This window comes from Folsomia candida, unplaced genomic scaffold (assembly GCF_002217175.1).
Source record: "Folsomia candida strain VU population unplaced genomic scaffold, ASM221717v1 Fcan01_Sc004, whole genome shotgun sequence".
Lineage (NCBI taxonomy): Eukaryota > Metazoa > Arthropoda > Collembola > Entomobryomorpha > Isotomidae > Folsomia > Folsomia candida.
In genome coordinates, this window is record NW_019091196.1 from 1,854,321 (window position 1) to 1,869,980 (window position 15,660).

General features: G+C 34.0%; 1 protein-coding gene across 1 annotated transcript in view; it reads left to right on the forward strand.

Moving 5' to 3' along the window:
• LOC110848283 (Down syndrome cell adhesion molecule-like protein Dscam2) overlaps nucleotides 1-15,660 on the forward strand; it is a 118,088-nt gene that overhangs the window by 20,944 nt on the left and 81,484 nt on the right. The window contains exons 2-6 of the mRNA XM_035851005.1: nucleotides 5,225-5,406; nucleotides 12,871-13,009; nucleotides 13,150-13,219; nucleotides 14,472-14,563; nucleotides 15,273-15,416. Of these exons, the coding sequence (XP_035706898.1) occupies nucleotides 5,225-5,406; nucleotides 12,871-13,009; nucleotides 13,150-13,219; nucleotides 14,472-14,563; nucleotides 15,273-15,416 (627 nt within the window). The remainder of the gene's footprint in view (nucleotides 1-5,224; nucleotides 5,407-12,870; nucleotides 13,010-13,149; nucleotides 13,220-14,471; nucleotides 14,564-15,272; nucleotides 15,417-15,660) is intronic.

Here is a 15,660-nt window from a genome sequence, read left to right on the forward strand (position 1 = left end):
GCACCATCAGACAACCACTCCCAGATAAGCACCATCAAACATCCACTCCCAGATAAGCACCATCAGACAACCACTTCAGATAAGCACCCCTAGATAACTAACATTCGAAACTTTACTTTCTTTCACTTCCGTTTCGGAAAATTACTTTCACTTCCGTTGCAGACAAACATTTCCAGCTTATAATATAGATGGTGGTAAAAATTCAGTAGAAATCGACGAATCGGTTTTTGTGTACGGTCCCTTAAGTAATGTTAAACTCGAATTACTCGATACAGATTTTGGTTTGGGTGGGATCAAGAACTTATAAGACTGATATTTCTGTCTGTCTGTGAGTATGTCTCAGAAAGAGTGTTAGTTGTCGCATATTGAGACAATTCACATGTGACAGGTCTTGGTAATTACCGAGACCTGTGTGAATTTGAATCAGTACTCCTCGATTTTACGATGTTAACATTGTAAAATTAGTAAATTCCGTAGCCTTACAAACTTTTAAACTTCGCAACTATTTTGAAGGAAGATCAAGGAACAAATTTTTGTAAACAGATGGAAAGCATTTGTATCCCATTATTTAGGAAAAGTTGGACAAATTGCGCGACATTTGTAACTTTTTACAGAGTATCATAAGCATATTGCTATCAACAGATGACTCTAGGCCATTGTTTAGTACTTGTACTTAAGCACTTATGCATATGACTGGAATGTCTGTCTGTACGTACAAACGTCTCGGAAAGAGTGTTAGTTTTCGCACATTTAGGCAATTCACGCAGGTCTTGGTAATATTGTAAAATAAATAAATTTTGTAACCTTATTTTATAAACTTTTACCGAATTTTCTAACTACATATTTCGAAGGGAAATTAGGGAACAAATTTTTGTAAACAGATGAAAGGTATTTGTATCCCATTAAATATTTTGCACAAGTTGAATAAATTACGCGACATTTGTAACTTTTCATGCAGTATCATAAGCATAATCTAATAGACAGGTGACTGCTTTACATTGATTAGTGGGTTTAGGGCAACCGCAAAAACGCAATAGTCAAACGCTAAACTGGTCTAATGACAGTTTATCATCTTCAAGTTATTTATACAATTTCTAAAATTTACGCCATTTACGAGTCAAATCATGTCTTTTAACCCATAAATTACACTCCCACTCCAGCTCGGGCTTAGGCAAGTTGGGCGAAAGAGAGCATTTTCTATTTTGGCTGCATTCTCTCTTTTTCCTCTCTTGTCTGTTTGTCAGTGTCAATTAGATTTGAAGGGTGCACTTCAACCCGGCTCGTTCATTCCGATCGCAACACAATTCCAATTCTTCCAATCTCTTCAAATTTTAATGAGACAATACAATTCCGCTCCCACGCTCGAACTGTCCAAAAGTCGAAGCCTTCACGACAAACCAGACCGGGCCCAAGGATGTGCACTTTCATTCGAGTGAAAGTAGATGAGTTCGGTTACGCAACGAAAACGTGGAAATTGCGCAAGTAAAAGTGAAAGTAGATCCACTTTCTTCGATTGTTTATCTTTTACTTATGTGGCCGAGTCGATTTCATCATGGACAAAAGTTGGAGGAGGAAGATCATATATTTCTAGGGGAGATGGTTTTGGTTTTGTCTATTCTTGGGAAAAGTGTGTACCTATTTTTTTATGAAGTAGAAATTTCAGTTTAATTTCATTTTGAAAAGTGGTCATATTTTTTAGTGGTCAAGTTAAGCCGTACAAATAAACCTCGGGTACACGGTGTACACGATTAAAACATCGCATTAAAACGCGACATAATTAATTATCTCCGAATTTGCCTCATTCTGATTGGGCTGATTTAATACGCTACTTTTTAATCAGGGCATCATTTTTACTAAAGAACGACAAAAATCAAGCGTGCAAAAACAGGAATTATTGGAAAAACGTATCCACGTTCTATCAATTATAAGCAAATCTGGTACATTTTATTCGAGATTGTAGAAAGCTTATCTATATACATAGCAAGGGGCAAGTTATCCTCAGGATCTGCATGTGACCACCAATTTGTGCACTGGTTAAATCGGAATAATTTACTTTCTTACATACAAATCTCTCCTAAATTTCGAAAATGCGCTAAAATTCGTCTAGACATCTTTCACCCAATGCTTTCTCCTCTACAAATTATAAATAATTCAAGCCCTTCACTTTTCCAACTTTGCATTAATTTTCTTCCCCAGCAAAACAATTCATTTCCAATTCCAACCAAACAACCGAATACTAAAACAAACCGAATCCCATCCAGCCTACATATTTTGCCTCAATCCACACAAAATCCAAATCCAACTCATCTCCCATTCAAAATTTTGTATCTGAACTAGAACCTAATAAAATTTTAAACAAATATGCGACCCAAATTCAAAACCGCAACGAAGCCGCAGACCGAAACCAAGCCACCGAGAGCCAAATGGATCCTCCTCCGCGCTGGCTGGATGGAAATGAGAATGGAAAGCAGAGTGCAAATATGAACACAATTCGGAGTGACGTGCCAACCGTGAAGTGAAGTGCGGCGAGGTGAAAGCAAATATGAAATGAAATGTTGAAACGACTCCAGCAACTTCATAGGGCTGAGCAAAATACTTGGTTAAAATGCAGTATTTTGAGCTCCGTTCTTCCCAGGGTTTGGATATCCAGGGCTGTTGCACCCACAAAAAAGGAGAATCAACTCGGAGGAGACATGCAAAAATAAATGATTCTTGAAGAAAACAGCTTTTTATTGTCAAACAAACATTGAGGGAACTCACTTACAAAGTTGATCAAAGTTGATTTCTTAAAATCTTCTATTTTTATTTGACTGCTGTTTTCTCCTGGTAGATTTTCTCCTATTTTTGTGTGTAACAGCCCTGGAAATCCAAACCCTGGGAAGAACGGAGCTCAGAATGCAGTTTTTAGGAAAGTATTTTGGCCATCCCTGCAACTTCACTTTCACTTCGTCTCTCTGTTTGGATTTCATTTCCTTCTCGGGCTCAATTCTGGTCGAGGGAGGGGAACGAAGATATTGCATCAATGATGGGTAACAACATAATGCACGATGAAAGCGGGGCCGTTATCATTTTAGAGATGGAAGGAATCATAATCTAATTTGTTGTTTTTGAAAATGTTGAAAGTGCAGAAAATTAGAGACGGACGAGAACCATCTCCACTTAAAGGAATTTTTGGGTTTAATTACGTTTCGGAAGGTTTGAAATATCTGGAACCAGGTGAAATACAAAGTATAGAAATTTTTAGTATGGAGAAATCCGAGGAGGAAAAGAGAAAACTTAAAAATTTTCTTTGTAAATTATTTTGAGTTCAAGAACAATAACAATTCGAATAACAATTTCCCTGTGTATAAATTTCAATGGGTGTCATGCCGAAGATTGGTCGAATTTTTGTGTTGAAAAAGTATCTTTATGCAGAGCGAATTATGCATAAATTGATCTGCATAATGCACCGCAACGAAATTTTCAGCAAAATCACATGCAAGTTTTATCATGCAGACACCGCTTATGCAAAATTCATATTTCTCAATAAATCCCGTATCTTTTAAACTTACCAATAAATAAATTTTCAACTGTGCAGAATCCTACACATGATTTCCATACGGGTTGATATGCTGTTAAATTTAATAAAGACACTGTTCCTCGTGGCAGTGAAAATGGGGCGAGTTATCCTATTTGACAGCATTATTTACCAAGGTTCTGATTTTATTCGGAATTTGGTAGTCAAATTTTTATCTACATTTTGTCAATGAAATTTCTCTCCTGCAGGTGAAAGAAAAACAGGGGAATTAAAGAAATCCGTCAAAAATTGATTTTTTCCATTTTTTCCTTTTAAAAAAATTCCCAACAAATCGTAACTTGTGCTAATTTTGTTATTTAAAAAAGAGTGAAAGTGGAGAAAGCACCATAATCCTGTCTGCACCCTCCCTGTTGTTTACCATGCCGGGTGGAAGGATGAAATGATGCTGAATCGGATGGATTTTATCCCGCTGCGGTTGTTGTTTACCCGTTTCTCTTGTTTTATCAGAAGAAGGTGCCGTGTTTGCAGTACTCTTCGAACAAATAAGTTCCCACTCATAAAAATAAGAGCTAAAATTGTTCGTATTACAAAATTTTAACACCGGCATGGTAAAAAAATCGTAAGAAAGTCGAAATAAATCATATAATTGAAAAAAACAGTATTCGATGCACTGGTAGTGAAACTAAACATTGCCAAATTGGTAGCACGACCTAAAATTAATTACTAGTACCTAATCGGTTAGTTTCAAAATATCGCCCAAATTCTTAAGCGTGCCCCTTCCGAATTTTCCACGCTACAACAACGCGGTGGAGAGTGTGTACGGATTTGCATTTCCACTCGACCAGCGGGAAGAGATAGTGGTGAAAGTGGTGAAAGCGAGAGAGGAACCAGAACAGCGTGGAATATTGATGTGCTGGGAATTCTCTCCGGCCCACGGCAAATTTTAGACCAGAATCATCAAGAGAAATCCCATGTTTTGTTTTGTTTTCAAAATTAGAGAGAAATTCATAATAATAAATTTTAATTGGTATTCAAATGAGGTACGTATGTTCGGGTGAATGGGGGTGAATTCACGTTATGCATTTTGGCATCTTTCATTAAATGTAATCATACTTCGGGAAAATTATCATTGCGAAATATTGCGAGATAATAATTACTTGATTATGATAAGCGACGAACATAAGAATTTTAGGATAAACAAATACTAATTCACCTTTAGGTTTGTTGTTTTTAAAATTATAAAATCGTGAAATTATATTTTTTCAATTTTTATCAATCCAATCCGAATATTTTTAAAAATTTGCAAAATTTAACTCGAAAAATTATTGTTTCTAATATTTAATTTTGAATCTACATCTCGATGAACCTAAACTTAGCATACGTTTAACTTAAAATTCTTATTTTTCGCCTATCATAATCAACTTGTCACTACTATTTCCCAACCATATTCGTGAAAGTATAACGTTTAATAAAGACAGATGCCGAAGTACAAAATTATTACTTGTCATGCAAAAAATTTCAGATAAATCTAACCAGAAATGTGTGTTAAATACTGGTTGGATATTTTAGCGTTATTTGGTAATTTTCTCAAGCTTTGTTTGTATACACACAAAAATATTTCACTGCAAGTAATCAATCTCGGTTCTTTAAACATACGCTATAAATATGAAAACCAAGCGTGATTTTCTATTTTTTCTAAAATTTCAGCCTGGAGTTTATCCCTGGACGAGAGTGGGCCCCGCTTTTTGGACGAGTGGAGCTCTTCATACGTTTTCAGTAGCAGATTGGGCGGCAGGTTGCGCTGTGGGGGGCACGGGTCGCCACAACCACGAGTCGAGTGGGTCTTCCGGGATGGATTTCCCGTCGGAAATGTCACCGGGTTAAGAGAGGTTAGTTTCTTTGCACATAATTAATTATATGTTCACATTGAGTTAGAAATGCTTGTAAGTAATTTCATTTGCAATTTGCATATTTCACTTTGCGACAGAAAATTGACATAATTGAATATTAGATCGTGTCAATAAACCTTTTTTTGACTTTGTGAACTAGTATTGCCAGTCTAGGAGAGAGAACGGTGATATCCCAGTATTTTACTGTGAATTCACAGCTCTAAAAGCTGCAGATTATCAGCTTTCAAGATAGGAAAAACTGTGAAGTCATAGCTCGAGAGAAAATAATTTCTAGAGCTGTGAATCTGCAGCTTTTCAACTTTTAAAGCTGTGATTACACAGCTTTCGAAATTTTGTATTTCGTTTTTCGAAAATTTTAATTTTTCTGAAAACTTTAAAAATAAACGCAGGGACCCAAAAAATAAGGTATATTTTGTTATGAATATTTATTTTAAAAAATTTCAAAGTTCACAAATTGTTACACGCAATTTGTAACATTTGTTCAGCTTTGCAATTTTCTAAAAACATAAGAGTACAAAACCAAAGGATAAAACCTATTAAATTTGATAATTAAAAACTCTTCTAAATTTCACATGGGCTCAGAAGTCATGCAATTATTGCAAACTTTCACCTTTTTATCCCAACTTTGTAAGTTTGTTAAAAACAATATCACCCAAAACTGAGCGAAATGGGAGTAAAATTCTAAAGGAAATGTTGTCCTTGTACTTTTCCCACTTTCTATTTCTGCCTCACTGCCCCCTTCTTCCTCGAAAAAGTGAAATAACGTGGACTCGAGGTCGTTGCTCGTTCTGTTGCTTTCACCTCTTTGTTCTCATAATCTGCTCGAAACAGAATTTCGTTTTATGGTAAAACCCACAAGCGCCACTCTAAATAATGCTACGTAGAAAATTTTAAATTCAAAAAATACGTAATATTTGAATGCACTGAGTTCTTTGACACTTTTAAAATTCTGAAAATATCAAACCATTAAATACGTAATTTTAAATTATAAAAACGACAAAAATTATTTTTTCTTAATTTTTTTGGTAAGTTGAGAAAGTTATAAGATTTCAAAACACCAAGGCTTTAAATTTCTAAATTTTTAAAATTTTCCCACTTGCTCAGGCATTTCGAAAAGTAATTGGTTTGTAGGTTGAAAAGTTGTATGATCGCAAGACCCGAAGGTTTGCGTTTGCTAAAAAGTTTTTGTAATTACTTCGAAAAAAAGTCTTTAAATTCAAATATCAAATTCTCATTTTCATATTTTATTTTTTCTTTTAAAAATTTTGTTCCCTCAAATTTCCTAGCGTGTTCTTTGTCCTCGGATATTATTGTAACCTAAACACACAATGCATCCTGCTCGCTGAGTGAAAGTGTGGTTTTCGTGGAGAAAGGATTACTAAATTTGGTCCTGGAGAGAGAGCGAGTCACCCAAAAAGAGAAAGCAGACACAAACATTTCGTTTGTTGGGGAAGTAGCAACAATGGTTCGCAGAGTTATTTGATCCTGGTGATTCCTCGTCCTCCGAGTGGCGAAAGTGTGGGACGAGGAGGGAAAACCAGGTGGGGTGCTTTTTGTTGTGAATTGTGGCCTGGATTCGATTTGGATTTGAAAGAGTTATAAATCGCGCGTTTACGATACTTACTTTCCCCAAACTTTCCCCACCACAAAAGATTCACAGAGAAAGAAAGGGAGAATGGGACGAAATGATGATCACGATCGTAAAATGGAATCCAAATATTGTTAGGGACGAGAGGAAAGTGAAAATATAATAAAATTTGGATATGATTTGAATAGAGAGTTGAATGGGAAAAAGTAAATGAATGAATGCTAAAAATGGGGTTTATTCGGGATAGTCACGTCAATTCGTTGTAAATACTCCAAATTTTCATGCCTTAAGTTGGAAATGGGGCGATTTTAAGTTGACAAATTAACAGATGTTGTTTGTCAAAATAATTATGCGATCATTAATTTTATAAATTTAATGTAGGGATATTCTGCTTATGGATTTATTTCTTTTAAAATAAAGGTATCTTAAGCAATAACTCAAAATTAGTCACATTATTGTATTTTCGTTAACATTTTGTAACACAAAGATTAAATTTAGGGTATTTTTATCAGGTTCAGATAAAGGTGCAATATTAGTTTGATGACTTTGCCGTCGTTAAGACTTAATTTGCAAAATTAAAGTATCCATTGTTTTATAAATAGATCGAAGAAGCTCCTGCAAGTACTAAAACCGATTGAAAAATAATCGCAAATATGTAAATTTACAAGTTGTAAACAATTTACGTAAAATTTGTACATCTGGTAATTTTCGCTTTAGGATTTCTATTCAAGGTGCACAATGGCGCATTCGAATTAATAAAACAACACAGAAAGCTAATTTGACTCGAACCTGTAAGATTTCAGGACTACAAGTACGTTAAAAAATAAAATCTACCGTGAAAAATTCACTAAAAAAACAAATATTGTAACTACTAATGTAAATGTTTGTCACTGAATAAATTATGTATAACTTTTGTAAATAGTTTCACAAAGATGAGAAAGATTCGTTTAATCTGCTTCTTAATTTTTCCAAATTTCTTTAATTTTTTTTGTAGGTATGTAAGATTACAAATTTTGCTGGGTTACAAACGACCAGACGAATTGTTTCAATATTTTTAGAAATTTTGTAAAATTACGTAGGAACACACTTCTACTTGTCGCACGGTCCGTCTGAGTAAAATTATGAATATTTACGTTTCCATAAATTTTTCGGGAATGAATTTAAATTTTCAACAATGTAATTTTGGAAAACAAATTTCATAGCATTTCCACAACTTTGCAAAATAGTGCATGATTAATTTGCAAGTCTAAACTTTCATGGCTGCTTATCTTAATTTAACGACAATTGTAGAATTATTTTCATTTTCGCAAACTAATATTTGATAATTTTTTATTATCCCGAATAACTTTGACTTGACTACCCCCATTGCATTCCACAAGGAATAAATTACTTTCCTTAAATAGAATGAGACACTTTTTTCCTTGCGAGAAAAGTGGTCCAATTTTCTCACGAGGTGAAAGTCGTGGTGAAAGTGAAATCATGTCCTCTCCCCAAACTTGTTTATTTCCAATTGTGTTTTTGTGTATTGTTGGCGTGAGAGTGACAGTTCCTTGTCGCAGCAAGTGAGAGAGAAAGCAGATAAAAGGAAGAATATGTTTTCTCTCGTGCGTGAGGATTTCCATTTTTTGCATGATTCCTTACTCCACCTTATTTTTTTGCATTAGTATTATTTATTCAGGGTTAAATAATAAGGTAAAGTTGTAATTCGCCATTTTCTGCCAAATATTAACATACATGTTATTACGGTTTGAGGGTATATTTAACGTGAATTCTGGAAATTTCAAGTGACTCCGTCATCCGTGTAAACAATTTATGAGTCAATTCACGCAGGTCTTATTAAAATTGTAAAATGCGTAAAATTCATAAAGTTACAAAATTTAAGAAACATTTCTGAGGAAAATTAGCTTATAGATTTTTCTAAAAAAGGTACTCAGATCAAAGGCGTCTGTTTATTTAGTAAAATCATTTTACAAAACTTACACATTGTATTGAATTACAAAGTACTGTATGAATTGCCGAATTGTATTCTCACCACAAATTACGAATACAACATTTTATTTTAATAAAATATGTAAATGAGAGACTGAATGAACGTGTACCTTGAGTGAAAAACTAAACTTGATTTATACAGTGCATAAGTTAGTTTAAAATGTACGAGTTTAGCGACATTGATTTATTTCGTAGAAGTTAATTTAAATAACAAAATGGAATTAGATAGGGTTTGGCAACGCGCTCAAAAAATTCACTTGTATTTTAATTATTACAATTAAATATGCACGTCGTTTTATTACAATTCTCGATTGTCGTTTTAACATTTCATGTTTCAATATGCAAAATAATATGCACTCGAGTGAAAATGAAAATAAATTCTGAAAAAAATCGATTTCAGAGCATTTTTAGGAATGAATATTATAGGAATTTTTATAATATTAAATTATTACAAATTTTATGTCTACAGGAGTAAGTTATTATTTAGTTTTAAATATGTAAGAAACGCAAGATTTTCAGATAAAAAATAGGCTTTTGTTATATCAATAACCTATAAAACAAGGGCAACAAAATAAAAATAACCCGAGTGCATGGATTAAAAAATTTTGGTGTTAGTTTCTCTGAAATATCTGGACATTGAATTTTGTCGATTGCTAAATTAAATACCTGAATTGAGAAACAGGACAAAATCCAGGCACATTCAGTGCATTAATTTTACTCCAAAATTCCAACAACTTGACTAAAAATAGTGATATAATACATTATTTTGCAATCCTCTTTACTCAAATTTTCCTACAATTTCCAAATCAATTCGGATTCGACAAATGTTTAAATCCTTTCTAAAAACGACAAATATAGAAGAATTTGCAAAATAATCCGCCCTGTAATTACATTCATCGAATAAGAAATGAAGACTTTCTCCTCCACCTTTCTCCTCCATCGCGGAAGAAGAATTCGCCGTCCGAGTCCATTTTATTTCAATATTAAACCCACATAAATTTTATGTTGGGTCGAAATTAGATTTTATTCCGACTTTGGGAACATAAACCGTGCTTTCTCCCGTCCAATTTCATCCATCTCTTGGTTACCGGGTTGCCCTCCCCGTGAGCAAAATTGGATTTTAATACGACGAGGAATCAAGGAACAAGCGGAGAGGAATGAATGGAGAAAAGGACAAAATTAGAATTTCGGTGAAAGTCGGCGGCACGATTTATTTATTTCCTTTCTACTTTCACCCACCGAGAACATAAATCAGGGGACAACTCCGGACCAGACGAGCACACCGTGTTCTTCGGATGCTGCTTTCACCAAAATATGTATTTCGACGAGTAATTTTGTTCGAGAGGATTTTAAATTGGGGATGAAATGAGTGAAAGTACGTGTACATAAAGCCATTAAGTCGGTGGATTGGAGTGTATTATGTAATCCCTGGTTTTACATGGAGTGGAGAATTACTTACTGGGGTGATACAATTTGCAAAATTAGTGGGAAAAAGGAGCACTCATGACGAAGTGAGGAAGTTAAATGGATGGAAATTATTTTTACCGAATAAAGACAAGAAGAAGAAAAGTATTGCCCGTTCAATGAGTCGGAAATCCTGCTAAATTGATAAAAGTTTGAATATCGAGGTTGATATGAGTTGAAGGAGTAAATTTCTGATTTCGAAAAAAAAACAATTTTTTCCGTTCAGTGACAAATTATTACCGGAAGTGTGTGCAAAATTACAATTTATTAATGCCTAGATCGTATGCCAAGATCCCTTTAGAGAGTCACGGATTCTGACTACCAAGACCGACGTGATTTGCAAATCGCACAAAAGATTAGCATCGATCTCAAAAATATGGAATAATGTTTTTTTTAATTTTGACGTGTCAAAATTGTTACCAGAGCGGTAAATCCTTACATATTCTACCACACTTATGTAACCAATTTATTTTGAGTGGTTTCCAGTCTCTAAAATATTTACCCACGCAGAATTGCATCCATTCCTTTGAGATGAACATCCCCAAAGATTTTAATTGGGTGAAAGCACCCGTCCTGAAAGCAGAATTAAGCTCGTGGACGTCACAAAGCATGATTGTTTCGTGTTATGTATGGCTCTCGGGTTATGATGTGAACCCAATTTTGTCCTCGTTTCATCCACAGAGAGAAAGTTGGATGGAGGGGAGAGTAAATTTAGTGGAGATGATGAAGTGGTCTGGTGAAAGTGAATGAGTGTTTGTGTGGCTGACCAAGTCCATCCATTTGCACGGACGGAATTTGTTTGCGAGTGTTGTGTGGGCTGTTCTGTCTGGTTTTTGAGTGGTGAAAACGAGATCAAAATTTACAATGGGCCAGAGTAATGAAAGCAGAGAAAGGAAAGTGGGGGACTGTGCGCAAATTGTGGAATCGATTAGTATGGACGGGTCAAGCCATCACGTTTGTCATGTTAATTTCAAATTATTGGTTGGGATGTTCAAAATTTTAATTGAAAATCAATCACGTGCTTTCCTAATCTAAGTCTGGTAGGATGCTAAATAAGTTCGGGTGTAGATTCATGCGTTTTGTATTTGTATATTGTAAAGTTTGTACAATTGTTTTATTCGTTGAAAACAAAATTGTTTTCGCACGTATCACGGTTTTCCCATGTTAAAAAAATTACAGGATAAATGAAATCGAATTATGCAAATGAATATTTTTTACCACAAATTTTTCAAAATTTTAGTTCAAAATTTCGCTAAATTTACAACCTTATATGTGGAAGCATAATTATCTTAAAACTTAATCAACGTCACAATTTACTTCAAAATATTACATTTGTCGTTAAACTATTTCTAAACTTGGAAATACATAAAAATCTATAAATTTCCTGTCTCAAAACCTCCTCCAAATTCATTTCTTCGTTTTCAAACAAAACTCGAAACGCGTAAAGTGAGCCTTGTTGATACTTAGAAATTTGCAAATCCCCCTAGGTTTGAGACGACTCATGGTAAAAATTCAAGTTTACATAAGTAAATCGAGATTTTTAGTATTATTTTCAGTATTTTCTATTTGTAAATTTTAGCGACGGTAATAATTTACGCCTAAAGTGTAACAGGACAAATAGCTTTGAGGTGAATTGGAAGTGTTCTTGTTGTTTTCCGCTAATGTAATCGTGGGTCACTTGGAACCCTTATAGCAAAAAGTGCAATATATTTGGTGCCAATCTGAATCTTTTCAAGGGTTATAATTTACTACAAAATATTACATTTGACGTCAAACTATTTCTAAAATCAAAAGTACAAAAAATATAAATTTCGTCTCTCATTTCTTCGTAATGAAAACAAACCCCGAAAAATTCGATATATTTACGTACATTGGCCAGGCTTCTTTATATATGAACAATATACATACAATCCCAATAGATTTGAGACGTTCCATGGAAAAAATTCGATTTTATAGGAATTTCTGGGATTATTATTTTCCGAATTTTAAAATAGTAAAGTGTTACTTTAGTGGCGATAACAATTTGTATTTTAAATGTAATGTGTACCAGTTGCATTAATTAATTCACAGGATTAATAAGCTAATCATAAATATGTAAAGCTCGCATTTTGCACAGATGAAATTTTAAATAAATTATAATGTCGGACAATATTTATAGTTTCAAATTTTTGAATCAAACTGTTTCTTCCGATTTAAAAATAATGAAAATTCTTCAATTTTTCAAAAAGTATTTTTGGAAATCTCGAAAATTCGGTTGGCTAGTCAAAATCTTCTTGAACAAAACTTATAAATAATTAATAGTTTACTCTACAAACTAGTTTTCTTGAAATTCGTAACAAAAAATCAAATTCAACTGTACACAAATTCCTTAGGAAATATTAATCCCTTTCATCCATTTTCAGGTGCTGCCAACCGGAAACATACGCTTTCTCCCCTTTCCCATTGACAAGTTCCGACCCGACGTTCACTTTGCGACGCTTCGGTGCAAACTTAGTAATCCGTCGGGAACAATTATCAGTCCGGAAGTCGTGGTTCGTGCAGGTAAGAAATCCAGGGATAACTGAAAGCAAAACTTTCTGGGGAAAACTTACACAAAAAATAATGAGTTTTCCTCCCCAAAATTTCTGTCGTTATGTCATTTTAATTGGAACTTGTGTTCTTCATCTCTGGAATTCTTGCAGTGCTGGACACCCCGTTCCACATCCAAAATCCGGACGTGGCCGTGATCCGGGGAAATAATGCCCTTTTACGGTGAGTTTTTTCTTCTTGTCATGAAGCCAGTTATCTCGTCATTTTGCAAATTATGGGACACGTGGTTACATCAAATTGTGAGATTAATCGACTCCCCTCAATCAATCAACTACCTCGTAATGTATGACAAGTTTAAAATTTCATCAAATTATTGAAGGAATCCACACAGTCATTGCTAGCTTTGTAAAACCAAATTTTATACAATAATGTTACATGAATTTACAAAACAAAGAGACCCCTTGGTCTGAATAAAGTTGCAAAAATTTGCACGCTAATTTTCCTTGGAAATATGTATTTATAAAATTTTGTGAGAGTTTTCAAGTCTACCGAATTTATGAAAGTGTTATTTGCTAAAATTATTTCCTCATCATTTGCAAATTATTTAAAATTTGGATAATCTCTTTAGTTTGACACATGCAAAAAATAGCGACATTTTATTTTCATATTTTAATAATTTGTTAAATTAAAACACCTTTTAAGAAATTAACGAATCCTAATTTTCGGAAGCATAAACAAGGTTCAAAAAATATTCTCACGTATACACATGACTTGCAAATTTTTTGTAAACCTACTTCGATCAAGCGCGTCTCATTTGTAAAAGTTTGTAAAATTATTCAATAAAACGCACGGATTTTACAAAGTTACCAAAGACCAAAGTGTTAATCGCTTCACTCTTTTTATTTGACAACATTATTTCATCAACGTTTGCAAATAATTTAGAAATATTTTTTGTTTGACAGACTTAAAAAACTAATTACATTTTATTTTCGAATTTTAATAATTTGTCCAACAAAGAAGCCGTTTTTGAAATAAATAAAAATATAGATTCCCAAAAATACGAAAGATTGAACTAGTGTATGAGACAAATGCAATTTGCAATATGCCATATTTGCCCGTATTTAAATAAATACCCAGAATACCATACCTGCCTTTTTTTGATTTTCATACCATAGGAATTAATAATTCTACCTAAACATCAATTTAGGAAATTTAAGGTGGGTTTATACTTCACTCCTTTTGGTATCTTGTGCCAATGTGATAATTCAACTATGCCGCAAGTTACCAAGGGGTAAAGTATAAACGCACCCTTAATTCCCTCTTAAGTATACCTTTTAAGTAATGAAAAAGATCTAAATCTTGGCCCAAAAAAATTTCAAAGGTTGAGCCAAAATTTGGCGACCTTCGTAAAAAATTTTGGTGAATTGATTGATGTAATTAAAATTTAATAATTTGTATCTTCATTTTTCCGCAGCTGTCTCGTGCCTCCCGAGCTTGTGGACTATATTACTGTGACTTCCTGGGTGCAAGATGGATCACTCAACATATATCCCAACTTCCAAACAGGTCGGTTATTTATGTACTAACTTATTTCCCTGTGTTCCCACTGTTGCGAAAACTTTGCAAAAAAAATATTTGCTAGACATAATTAATTTTGCAAATTTATTCCACCACAAATTTATTCCAACTTGGTGAAACTTAGGAAAAAAATAATGAAATTGTTATGCAACACTAACATTTTATTCGTTTTTTAGTCTCCTTCATCAATTTCGCCCACACAAGTTCTCTATTTAAAAACTTTGCAACAAATAATTGCAAAGAAATACGCCACAAATTTTATTTGCGAAGAAGTATTTATCAAAAATACTGCTCAGGTGTGCATCTTCCTAACGTTTTTTTTAAAGTGTTTCAGAAAAAATCAACATTCTGTAACTTTGCAAAAATACTTGCGAAAAATCACAGCGGTCATTGTATTTATACAAAAAGGTGTTTATTACAGAACCTTTAGTAGATTTTCAAAAAGGGAAAAGTGCAAGCTTTGATTTCTCGAAAACTTTGCAAAAAAATAAGGCACTCTCTGTACCATAGAAAGATGATGCAATTCCCCACCTCGTCACAGTTTACTTTCACTCTAATTTTATTCTGGGTCATTTCCTCCCCCAAAAAAATGTCACACATTAAAAAAAACGAGAAAGTGATGGAGAAAGTTTTTTGAGTGGAAACCTTTTTCATGTCAAGATTTTTTGTCATACTTTTTTCTTTCTTCTTTTTGCAGGCAAATGGCTCCTGCTGCCGTCTGGAGAGTTGCACGTGTTCAGCGTGGACGAGTCTGACGGACGAAAGGTGTTGGCGTGCCGAACGCTGCACAAACTGACGAACGAGGTGATGACGAGTGAAGGGGCGAGAATTGTTGTGAAAGGTAAGTGAGTTCTTCCTCTTTATTTGTACTTTTTTCCAGTGGAGAAAATCTGGTCTGGTCGGCAAATAAAATTCGAGTATCAATCTTGTCCTCCGACTTTCAAAAGTATTAAATCAGGGACAAACGTATGTATCATGGATTCGACAGTCGTCATATTTCATGTGTTATTTAAAACGTGAAGATAACATAAAATGACTGAATATCCAAATTGATAACATAATTTTGCATATTCACATATTTGCAA